Source organism: Strix aluco, chromosome 12 (assembly GCF_031877795.1).
Source record: "Strix aluco isolate bStrAlu1 chromosome 12, bStrAlu1.hap1, whole genome shotgun sequence".
In the NCBI taxonomy this organism is placed as follows: domain Eukaryota; kingdom Metazoa; phylum Chordata; class Aves; order Strigiformes; family Strigidae; genus Strix; species Strix aluco.
Genome location: NC_133942.1, coordinates 9,840,931 through 9,853,484, shown reverse-complemented (window position 1 = coordinate 9,853,484; position 12,554 = coordinate 9,840,931). Strand labels below are relative to the sequence as shown.

General features: G+C 36.3%; 1 protein-coding gene across 1 annotated transcript in view; it reads right to left on the bottom strand.

Moving 5' to 3' along the window:
- Positions 1 to 12,554, bottom strand: part of MTMR10 (myotubularin related protein 10) — a 41,666-nt gene that overhangs the window by 25,582 nt on the left and 3,530 nt on the right. The window contains exon 3 of the mRNA XM_074837587.1: positions 952 to 1,088. Within this exon, the coding sequence (XP_074693688.1) occupies positions 952 to 1,088 (137 nt within the window). The remainder of the gene's footprint in view (positions 1 to 951; positions 1,089 to 12,554) is intronic.

Genomic DNA, 12,554 nt, shown 5'->3' with positions numbered 1-12,554 from the left:
AAACACCTCTGATGTTGGTGAATGCACACCAAACCATTTAGAAACCCCAGTGGAAATATGCTAAATAACCCCACTACTTGCACTGAATTTACTAGCCTCAAAAATTACTGGTAGAAATTCAATACAATCTGAAGTGTAAATTAGATGTACATATATATATGATATAAAAAAAAAAAAAAACGCCAACTATTACTTTAACCATAGAAAGAAGAAAATATTAATTCAGCTTTCCAAAATAAGTTTTGACAACTAACTCATGTCAAAAATAAATTTTTTGAAGTAGCTTTGGTCAAACTTGCTAACCATTACTGAACAAACATCTGTGTACTTTCACAGCTTTAGGCACACCTAGGTAATGGAGTGTTTCTTTTAAAAGCCCAAAATGAAAGTGAAAACTCTACTGAAAATAACACAGCTCAACTTGAATTTCCAAACAGTAGCATATGCTGTGCATTTCAAAACCTGAGGTTTTGAACGTCACATGTTGTGGTTTGACAAAGGCTTGCTTTCTTGCCCCCCTTTTCTTGTTGCTTCATCTACTTTGTTCTCTGTCAGTAATGCCGATTAAACTTGGACACACTAAAGGCTTTGCTGATCTGACACTTGTCTAGTCAAAGGAACATTTGCAACTACCTTCTTCAACGAGGAACACGTTTTTATATAATTCCTGCTTTGCCTTTTTAAAAATCACTTCCCAATGAAGCCTCCATCAACAGAGGTAAATAGAGCTGGCTGTACTTCCATACCAAACTTCCTCTGTTCTGATACTCTCAATGAAGGGATGGGATAGCAACAGTAAGAACAGGACAGTGGAACCTCATCATTTAGCCTGCTTTGTTTTAGAGGGCATCATATTTATATCGTATATGAGACAAATTTACTGTATTCTAATTAAATCCATTTTACCTACCATATTTGTTGTCATGATGTAGTAATGCGAGTAATACAAACCTGTAGTGGCATTGGGTCATCCGTAATAAAGGAAATCTTGAAGTTAGTGCAAACCAATTTGCCCCACAGGTCATATTGACTTGTATCTGTTGCGATGCATTTTCTTACAAAATTTACTTCATTTACCACAATTTCACCTAGAACAGAAACAGCGGAGTGGAAAAGATAAACCTATATAAATCTTGTAGGTGCAACAATTCTAAATCTGTAGTACCAAGAAGCCCCTAACTTTACTTGTTTCAAGTTTTACACCTCTTCTGGGTAAATCTGGAGTTTAACTAACACCACTCCAGGGAGAAAAGAAAACTACTTTTCCAAACCAGACAATATTGTGCAGTAGTTAAAAGCAAAAATAACCAAACCACAACATACCACTTTCCTTGTCCAGAGATCAAAATCTGCAATTCTTCACTATTAAAAATTCATTGGTGTGGACAACACTGTCCTTTAAACAAAGGCATACATTCATGTACTCCAGCTAGTATTTATTTTAAAAACTTAAATTAGCTGGCTATTGTTAAGTACTTTGGAGAGTTTTATGAAATTCATTAATTCAGAATAATCAGTCTACATCTAGTTTTGCATTTATAAACAGATTTTCAGGTGATATCATAAAAGAAAAAACAGAAAAAACACACTAAACACTCTTCACCATTTCCAAGTTTCTACTGTGGCCATCTAATGAAAGAGAACAACCATTTCCTTTTGCAAAACAGAAGATCCAAATGAATTTAAAAAAAAGCTAATTCATCTGGCATAAGCTGTGAAATAAAAAAAAGCATACAGGCAAATGAGACTGAGGACCATTTAAAGAGAAAAAGTAAATAAATCACTACATAATGTTACTTTTTAGTTCCACAACAGAGGTTTCTGAAAGCTAAATAGTAATTTCATTCTTACTTCAGGAAATTCACTTGGGCATTTATTTTACTCCTGTATAGGGCTTTTGCTTCTGTCATCAGATCAACCACCTCCTTCTGCTGCTGTCCACTTAAATAGTGTGGGAGTGGAAGTGTGTTCAAGAAAAGAGTGATTTTATACTAGCTGTATGGTTTTGTTTCAAAAAGACTAAGGACTAAAGATTGCTAAAGCCTAGTTTGCATGTTAACAGGTTGGGCATATTTAGTGTCCCAGTCGGCCAAAATGTCATCTCAGAGTGTCCTGTGCTTTGCAAGAAAAAGTCAATCCTTTGGGTGACTATAATGGCAGTAATCTGTTATCTGTATGTCCAGTAAGTATGGATATAGCTTTGAGTAAACTTCCCATCTGCCTCCTGATCTAGAGAAGGTATTTTCCTCAGGCAGTTATCACTGCACCCAAGTAACCATAACTTCAAAGAACTGTCTTTAGCATTCCAAATGCTTGAGCAGAAATGTACCTTTTGCTAGTCCAGTCTCTGCACATACTCCTCATCCTAAATTCTTTAGCCAAGCTGCCCTACTAGCTCTCTTGCCCCTAATATAATTAGGCATCAGCCTGGAAGTCACTAAGAGCAGCAGCAAACAGAGTCCCTGCATTTAGTTCAGTTGTGATAAACAGCTACAAAAGTTTCTTGGACTAACTCTGTAGCCTTGAACTGGCAGAATTATGTTGGGTATTCTGGGGCCGTTTGAAGATGTAAGGGGACAAGTTTCACTGACCTGTGGTTATCACATACACACATAATCTATGTCAGAAGTGGCAAGAGTTGTGAAGATACTCTATAGACAGATGTACTGGAGCTTTAAAGTCTTTTCCCAAACATTACTAAACTGTGGTTAAATAAGGTTTTGAATTTGAAAAAAAAAAAAACCACCAATTCTGACAGTTGCAGCACAAACAGTTAAAGGTCAATTAAGTCCACAGCAATTGAAATCACTGTCTTATAATGGGGTACATGAGAATTACAAGCCCTACTTCTGTTAAACACTAATGAAAATGTTTCAACACTTTTAGCAGAGTCCAGCCTGAAACTTCTTAATGTCCTGCATTTTTTTCTAATATGCCATTTACTTAAAATAACTGCAAAAACTCAAACTGTATATTAAAGCAATCCCTTCTCACAGTTGGTGTTAATCTTCAACTATTCAATGTCGCATTCGCAGTCATATTCTGCCTGTGAAGCTTCCCCTCTCCACAAAGTCAGTTGTTCTAAACCTAAATAGTTTTTATTCTTACCTCTCTCAGTACCCCCAGTATACCACTGCATGTCTAAAAAAGGTAGAGAGCGGCAAATACACCATGAAATGAAGCGCAACTTCCATAGGGGTTTTTTTTTTTTCCATATAACATTCTCTTATCTGTTATCAATACAGTATTTTTTAGTTGATACACTGGAGAAACTCTTGCTAAAAGCACAAATTGCTATTATCAAACTATTTCAGTCCTTCGTGTCTTTGATGCTACAAAACAGTAGAGAAATAAGAGATCTATGCAAACTTACTCAATTTGAATCTACTACAGTGTAAAACATGCCAGCTACATCACTCTCTTTACCAAAGCCAGGCCTTCTTACTTCCCTCCTCCATTCCTCATAATTGTGTGGCTACACTGCAACATGTTAACGCTAATCCGATTTTACTGCAACTTCATTTGTTCTCATTTCATCCTACGCAAACACCTTCTGGATTTTTTGGCCTAACTTCTCCTCTGCACTCAAGTTTACAGGCCCAACACAGAACTGTCAGTTTTGAACCTCAGTATTATAATATGGTGAGACAGAAAGTGCATGCATACAGATTTCAGCTGAAGGGTTTAAACACTCAGAACAGGCATGAGAAAATTTAATAGATGCAGTTCTCAAAAGCCTCCAGAAACGGAACATTTTTAAGTGCGGGTTTGGAATTTTATATTAACCCACCTTTTATCCCTCATTTGGACATCTATAATGAGCAATATAAAAAGCTGCAAACCAACTTTAACTCAAATTTAGGAAAGTAGATAAACAACGTTAAGTTGTTGGTGTTGATCTTGCACAATGAACCCTTCTTGTATTTGTAGTTGAGTAGGTGATTTTTCTATACTAGTGTCAACAACAGAGCTATTCAGAGATATTACACTGCACATTTTTACAATGTAGCTGCTGCTTTTTTCCAGTAAACAGTCACAAGCTGTTCCAGACACGGAACAGCAGTCAACACTTCCATGTGACTCCAACAGTCAAAAGAATGATCTCAGGAGACAACAGTAGTTTGTTTAAACTCTGACAGGAAACCAGAAGAAAAATTACAGGTTGCCACCCTTATATATAAAGCCTAATCATGTTTAATAAAAATATTTCTATGTTGAATATATAAATCACAAAAATAACACAAGAGACTGAAGGATCTATCTAGCTAATACTCCTTCCACTTAACACACAGTTTCAGAAACAGTTCAACTTCAGAAAAATTCTGCTAGATCTCACAAAAGCACATGCAATTTGATCTTCTCATATTTTGGATGTTAAGAGAATTCATAGTATATTTCTAATCCACCATAATGCATAGCCCACTACAATGCAAATAAAATTCAGAAAGCAGAGCATGAATGAACAGGAATCGGAGACAACAAAGCCACGACTAAAAATGCAGAACAAATGATCAAAAGGTATCACAGCTGCTGTACAACAGCACCAATTTTGTCTCCCCAGCTTGCAGTCATACTACGTGAGTCTGTTCAGGCTTCATGGCAATTTATTTCCGCAAAATTTGAAAATGCAATCCCCAATCAGTAACATCCTAAAATAAAAGCGGCTCTGCACCATTCTGCCTACTATTGAACGCTATTTTTGTCATTTGTGGTGTCATGCCCCACCGGTCAAATTTAATTTTTTGTCTGTTCAACAGATGAAGGTAGTAATTTGTAACTTACTGCCAGGAACTCTGGATCTAACAACCTGCACACATGTAAATCACATAAAAATGTCTAAAAATTTTTCTTAGCTTTTTTGTGTATTTTGTGCCACTTTTATCACTATTTGTTATCAATAACAGGGCAATCAGACAATAAGTTAATTTGATAGATCTAAAAAAACTAAGCAAGAACTTCTAGAATTAGCACTGCATTAGAACTTGCAGCTGAAAATGTCTGTATTTTCTCTTAGAGTCAAGGGTCTGGATTCTTTATTAGCAGTAGGAGATGCATAAATAATCCTCCATCACCTATATAGCCAGTTCTCATGTTGGCCATTTTAAGATTCTGCATTATCTTAGCTTAAAATTCAAGAAATATGCCAACAAAGAAAGAGACCTCAAGTAATTCCCAGGTTTTCAGTTGCTCACTCAAGCAGTTGCCAAACCCTTCCATCCAAAAGAGTTTCTAGCACAAGTTTTGCTGCCCACGAATACAGAAACAATAGAGCAGAACAGTGTACCTTAAAACCTTAGTTTTCAGGGCAGAAGTTTGACTGAATAGCGTCTAGGACCACAACCTTACTAGTGTACAAGGTGAAACTGAACAGCATTCAACAAATCTAACAATACTGACCAAATACAAAAATGCTGCACAATGAAATAAAGTAACTGAGCAGTTTACAACGTGACATATTTATGCTGTATCATACAGATATACAGATTGATACATAGAGAGACAACACACAGGCACATGCATACATACATACATTAAAATGCTAACATTTCTAGCACATTAAGAACCTGATACTTGCTACAGGCAACAAATGGCTGAAATCAGACCCCATAAATGAATAATGCAAATCCTACAGGCTCAAGAACTTTGCAGGCACCCTACATATCGCCAAGGGAACTTTTTCAATGCTGTATCAGAAGCTTAAAAATAGGTTTATTAGTATAAACTTTCTTTAATGAGCATTGAAGTTCTAAATCAAGATCTGAGTATGTTTAGTGTACATTCAAAGTCTAATAGACATAAGGACAACAGAGGGTATTAAGTACTTTAGGCAGTCATATAATTCCTACTAAACTCATAAAAACTTAGCACCTGAATACACTTAGGAAACTAAACCCCTGTTCCTCATTTATAATGTTGATAGTGATTATACCCAATTAAGACAACAGAAAGCCAGCTTGTTTATGTGAAAGATAGTCTAAAAAGTTCACAGTAGGAAAGCTAAAGTTAATTCAAGTAGCCATTTAAGCATTAAAAATGCACATTAATGAGTTCACTTGTATTTAGAAAGATCTAAGTCTAAAACCATTCCAAAATTATTAGCAAATAATTAACTTCTGTAAATTTCTGAGTACGAATTTCCAATAAAAGCTTCATTAATAAGCAACAAATCTAGAACCTCTTCACCCATTTAGCTGCCTTTTCTTAACTGCTCTCTTGTAGAGAGCATACCAAAATTGCATGAGTTTATTAGTATGCACCAAGCATTTAGATGTAAATGACTAATCCACTTTTAAATGAATCTTCTGTTCGGTGTGCTCAGCCACTTCCAAACTTAAGAAAAAAGTATCTGTAAGCTCATGAAATAATTGTCTTTTATATATTTTCTGATTTTATGAGTTCTTACAATATATTTAAGAATTTAAGGTATGTGAAGACAAAAAAAAGATGCACAGTATTGTAGATATCACCCATCTTTCCCCCCTCCCCATTTTTCAATACTTTCACAATTAGTTAAAAAATAGACTACATTTAATTTTATGTACATCTGCAGAAAGAAAAAAATAAAAACAAAGTAGAAATGTTGTTACAAAAGGACAGCTCAATACTGTGATTACTGTGGAATGGAAAATTATTTGGATATATTGTATTTGCATTAATTTTTAATAGGAGAACCTGGGATTTCTGTCAAAACCCGACTAACCGCTGCTTGGAGAGTGGTGCGTTTTAAATGCACAGTACCAAAAGAGCTTGCTTTGCCAAACTAATTAGAAAAACTGTTTTCAAAATATCATATACTAATATTATACAGTTGCTCTAGTGTGCTAACAAACAGAAAGAGAAAAAGAGCATGACAGGAGCTTAGCTAAATTTTAGAAACGCTCAGTAAGGAAAGAAGGAGCAAAAAAAGTAAAGACTTCTTGGTAAAAGTTTTCAAAGAACAACTATTCTTTTCTCATGCACAAGACTGTAATCAGTATTTGTCCAATAATGGCTAATCTTTGTGAACCCTGCAAAAGAAATTGACCACAGGAGGGATCAGAAAAGACAACTGCTTTTCTGAACAAGGATGGGATGCTCCACAAAAGCTTCCCCCCATGCCCCAGAAACGCAGCGAAGGACACAGGAACGTAGAGCAGACAACCAACAGGAGTTCACGTGGCAAGAAGGGAACACCCATCATGAGCAAAGCTCTCATTACCAACTAGATCCAGAACAAAATGCTGCAGTAGATTAAAAATCTGATCATGCTTAGAATTGCTGTAATCCAGCAATTTGTATTACCCCTAAAATGGAAACAGTTTCATATTCAATATGCATTCACACCATTTTCACTGCCATTTGTGAGACTTTTTTAGTCACATCAGAAAATTGATTCAGTTGACAATAATTCTAACCATGTATTTTAATTCCTTTATTGCCAGCCCTGACTTCACCTGAATTAGCTCTCTGATCTGGCTTGTTCTTTGGTTGCACAAGCGTCAGCACCAAGTAGCTAACAGGAACACATACCTGTGATGAGAAAAATGGAGTAATAAACAGCTCCTCTTGGCATCAGAATGTATTTTTAGGCCAAATTAAAATAACTCTATCACCAAACCCTCCCCCAAATGTTTCAGCAATGATTTGGGCAGAGTTCTGCAATGTGAACAATAGACAAGCCAGTGAGGAGGGAGAGTGTTTTGTGTTTTGCATATTTTTAGTCCGGCTATATAAACTACAGATTCCCAAAGCCTGACTTTGCCTAAACAATATAATCAGTAACAATTTGAGAGGAGTGTGGTTTTCAGCCTGTTATTTTATAACTATGTCACCAATACAAGTTACAGATGCCGTTTTGAACTTGTAATATATTACTGGGTCTAAGCTTAAATTACTCGGGTTTGGCTTAATAAGTAAATCAATACAGAAACGCACGTTCCTTCAAAATTAGTTTGCTGAAGACTTACTTCACTGGAAGTAAATATAATTGCCAGGAGACAAAAAACCCAGTAGTTTGGTCAAATGACATTTCAGAATCTACACTTAACATTTTTATCCCTTTTCTGGACTTTAATGACTTGTGGCATTAAATATATGTGGGACAGAGAGAGCAGAAACCAATTGCTTTGGAACTGTTTTGCAGACTGCACATGCAGAAACATTACAATATTTAATTTTAAAGCATGTTCATCCTTCTGCCTTTAAAGAATGATTTCCATATTGCCCTACAGCTAATCTGCTGCAAATCGGAAAGTATTTTTGTAGAAATTTACAAATACTTTAAATATATTACTAGTCAGAAACTTTAAGAAATGCCCTCTATGTATTCAGAACAAAGGCGGCAGCACAAACTGACTCCATCCAGTAAAATCCACTTCTAAGACTGTATCTGGAATTAGATTCTACATCCAGACTGTCTTGGTAGTACTTATATCATTTCAAACCTTAAAAAAAGCAAAACCAAAAACAAAACAAGCAGTTAACTGACCCAAAGCACGCCTGAAAATTTACTTTGAGTCAAACAAACAAAAAAGCTATAATAGAAAACACTATTTACTATATACTTACTGTAAGTGATGTTTCATTTATTCTAAATATAAGTCAAATGCCTGGTTCATTTTTTAAACTTCTTGCCGTGTGAAAGATTAGTTTGCAGAAAGCTGCTGTTTCAGATTTCAAATCTAGAATTTGAAACTTATGATTTATTTAAATAAAACTTTCAGAAATATTCTTGGTGTAGAAGAAAAAAACATTAAAAAAATTCTACTTCAGAAAAGCTTTAGGGGATTGTATTACTTTCCAAATTGCCATTCTGATTTTCTAGTATGGCCATTCTGGAATGAAAATAATTTCATGCTCTTGTATGACAATGAAAACAAGTTGAAATTACAAAGCTGTTTTACTTACTTGTCTAATATCACACCCTAACTTTAAAAACAAACAAACTTTTACAGTAACATTTCTATTTCAAATGACAGACTTGACCCAGGGAAAAACCCCTAACCCTGCAATATGACATCTTAATCAGCTGCGCAATGAGTAAGAGAGCCTTGGCTAGCGCACATTGGAAACGAGAATCAACAACTGAATATGCTTTGGAAACAACCAGAAACTGACTTCACACAAGTTCTATTCAGTTCTTATCAGCATTGATAGGCTATCACTACTCACCATCAAGAGATGAACACCCTTAACAGATCAAGCAATACCTACTCAAGTAACAACTCATTCCAGAAATATACATGGAAAAAGGCACTGACAGCAACAGCCCTATTACTTGTACCAAGCAGTTAAACAATCCCAGTTTCCCCTTGGAAAACCCTTTGGTGTAAAACCAAAATGATTTCTAATACAAAAGAAAGGCAGACCTGACAAAATCTCTGGCGTTATGCATTAACCTCACTAACTTTGTCCCTATTTCTTACCCCTCCTCCCCAGTCACAGTGCTGGCACCATGCACACACACTGCAACACCATGACCTCTGTTCTCCAGCTCTGGGACACCACAAACCAAATGAAAATGCCAAGAAAGAGGTGCAGGAGTTCAAAGCGGTCAGGAGTGAACATACCTGGAGTACTAACGCACAAGGGTGCCTCACCAAAAATTGTATTTTCCTTCTCCTATCACAAGATGCGTTGCAGCTGCTCTGGAACACATGACTTAATGTACTAAGGATTTGCAGAAAGCAGAAAAAAAAAATAGAAAAAGAGGTGGGAGCTAACTTGCAAGAGAATCAGACACTTCTGAAAGATTAAAACTTTCCATGATACAGTCTTAAAAACCTCCCACAATTAAATTTCTATCCTATCTAAGGGCACCTGTACACAAAAAAGCAAACCAAAACCAGAAAGTGGATGGTAAAGCCAGTTAGACTGTCATTATTATATAAAAGCTGAATATATACAGTGGCAAAAATCTGGAACACAATATATAATCCCATGTCAACAAAAACACAGAGCAACTGGAAAAAAACTCCCTTCTCGGGACCAACTAAGACAACTAAGCTAGAGGGAAGCAAAACAGCAGATACATGACACAAGCCTGAAAATCAAAAATCACATGAAATGGGAGAACATGGCTTGATGGCTGCTGTGTCATACAAGAAGTAGGATTTATTCAAGTAAACTAGATGGTGGTAAGTTCAGAACAAAGGTAGTTTGTAACAGCATATAATTAAATTGCTGAATTTCTTACCAGATGGAGCTGTGGGTGATAGAAGTTTACATGGCTATAGAAAGCAATTGGATAAATTCATGTAAGAAAAATCCAGCAAGAAGTATTAAATATGATAGCACTATCTCTATGATGCTCTGTAACTCCTCACTTGGATCTCCCATTACGACACTGTAAGAGAAAAGTCCCCCGCCACAGACTGAAGGAAGCAGGGAGGGCAGAACAAGCAGCTGGGAGTGCTGCTCGTCCTGGTCTTTCTTCTTCCTACATGGCCGCTGGCAGCAGGAGGTGACATCTGACTCAGTCCAGCTGTACTTATGACCTGTTCATAAACCCACCACAGGTGTGATCGCACACCAGTGACAGCACTGAAGTTGACTTCTACAATCTCACCATGAAACGTGGTGCAGACACAAGAGACTATGAATAACTACTTTGCAACAGCAGCTCACCACCAATATTCCTTTAACTTGCCTAAATGTGAGCAAGATTTTAAAATACTATTCTAATTCAGTTTACTTCTATAATTTTACTGTATAAACTTTTAAAACCAAAACCAACTAAACCATTTCTAGCCATTTTGTAAAAACGTACAGGTAACAACTACTAACTTAATCTACTAGCAAATTAGTATACTGACCAACGCTTCAAAATAATTACTACAAGTGGGTATCAAGATTCAGGAGGAACAATCCTTTTCTCATACTTAATCAGATGTTCCGTTAGTTATGTAATCTCCTGCAGAACATCCTGTGTGAGCAACAGTAAGGTAGCTTTTCACCTCATCTTGCCTAAACCACAGTGCGGCACTGCTTACAGTACAGACGCTGGCCTGGTTCCTTATCCATCCACGTACCGCACCTCTCTGCACACAGCTTTGCCATTCAAATAATGAAAACATGAACTGCACTACATTCCAGTTATGGTGTCCAATTTTTTTGAATGCTTAAGTTGATGTCTCAAAAATGCTACCGACACTGCTGTGGAAAGTAGGCTACGATTGATTACACACACCTTCAAGTTTAACAACTTCATTCTCCCCTAAAGTACACAAGGTAATTTCCTACTAGCCAGGCAAGGCACTTTAACAGACTGACTGGCAGACTACCTGCTATTTCTGTATTTTTCCTCTTTGACATGCTTACAAAACAAGCTATGCAAACAAAGGAAAAAAAAAAATGAAACTGTTACACAGGCCAACTCTTCAACTAACTCTGCAAAACCTCTTGATCAGAGAGCTACACTAGCAGAACGGAACCGCAGAAAGAAAACACTTTTATAACTCCATCTTAAACCTGTACCATGTTTTGGAAAGAAATTATACCAAATTCTAGAAAATTCTTTGCTTTTCCCTACTGCAGCATCAGTGTTGCCACTTACAACCAAGGTTTTTACTTGCTTTAAATGATATTTGTTCTTTTCCTACTACACCACCCTCCTCAGGGCACACCGTTCCATGAGAATACACGTTTTTGTTCCAAAAGCTGAGGAGATGAGTCTCTATTCCTCTGGGCACCAGAGGAAACTTTAAAAACAAACTCTGCAGGTTAAAAGTTTATTCCAATGTAAATTCTAATTTAAAAGAAAGAATTAAACAAAAACCTACTCATTTTGCAGCCTGACTCATATTATTTCCATGTCTGGAACTACCTCTCCTAACCTTCACTGCACAGAAATACAAGTTAGACAGCAAGGTATTTCACTACTTCGGACTTTCAATTTTTAGTAAACTACTCCCTCAAAGTGACTTATGTTTTAGGGATCGAAAGCTTAATACAACTATTTGCAGTTTTCAAAGATTACTAAAGCCAGTAACTGCTTGTGCTAATATAACTTAATTCCAAAAGAACTCCTTAAAAACTCCAGCAATTAGAGAAGCATAATAAATATTCAGCCACTCAGATTTAACTCTGTTCCTGAGAGCAAAAGCAATTTCACACAACTATTAAGGATAGGATATTAGAAATACCATACTCAAACTGTACGTGCAAGGGAGTACAAGTCAGCCTTAATATAATTAAAAGAGTTGGAATTTGGCCAGAAACTTCGGTTATGACAAATCCAAAGCCAGTCTATCCAACAGTACAATGTGTACTTGTTTATACACTTTTCTACTTCACCATTTGATGACAGAAACAAAAAAAAAATGTGTTTAGCCCTGTGCTTAACTTTAAACAGGAAGAGTTTCATTTAAGTCATTTAAAATAAGTCACTTCTAAACTCCCCCCCCACCCTCATACAGACTGATGCTCACAAAAAGGAAAATATTTTGTCAGAGCTACTCTGTGGCTGTACAGAACAGGGAATCTTATTACAAAGTAATTCAAAATAACACCTTAGAATGACACGGAGGTGGAAATTTTAATTCTGTGGTCAGTCACACTCTTTCAATCTGCTTCTA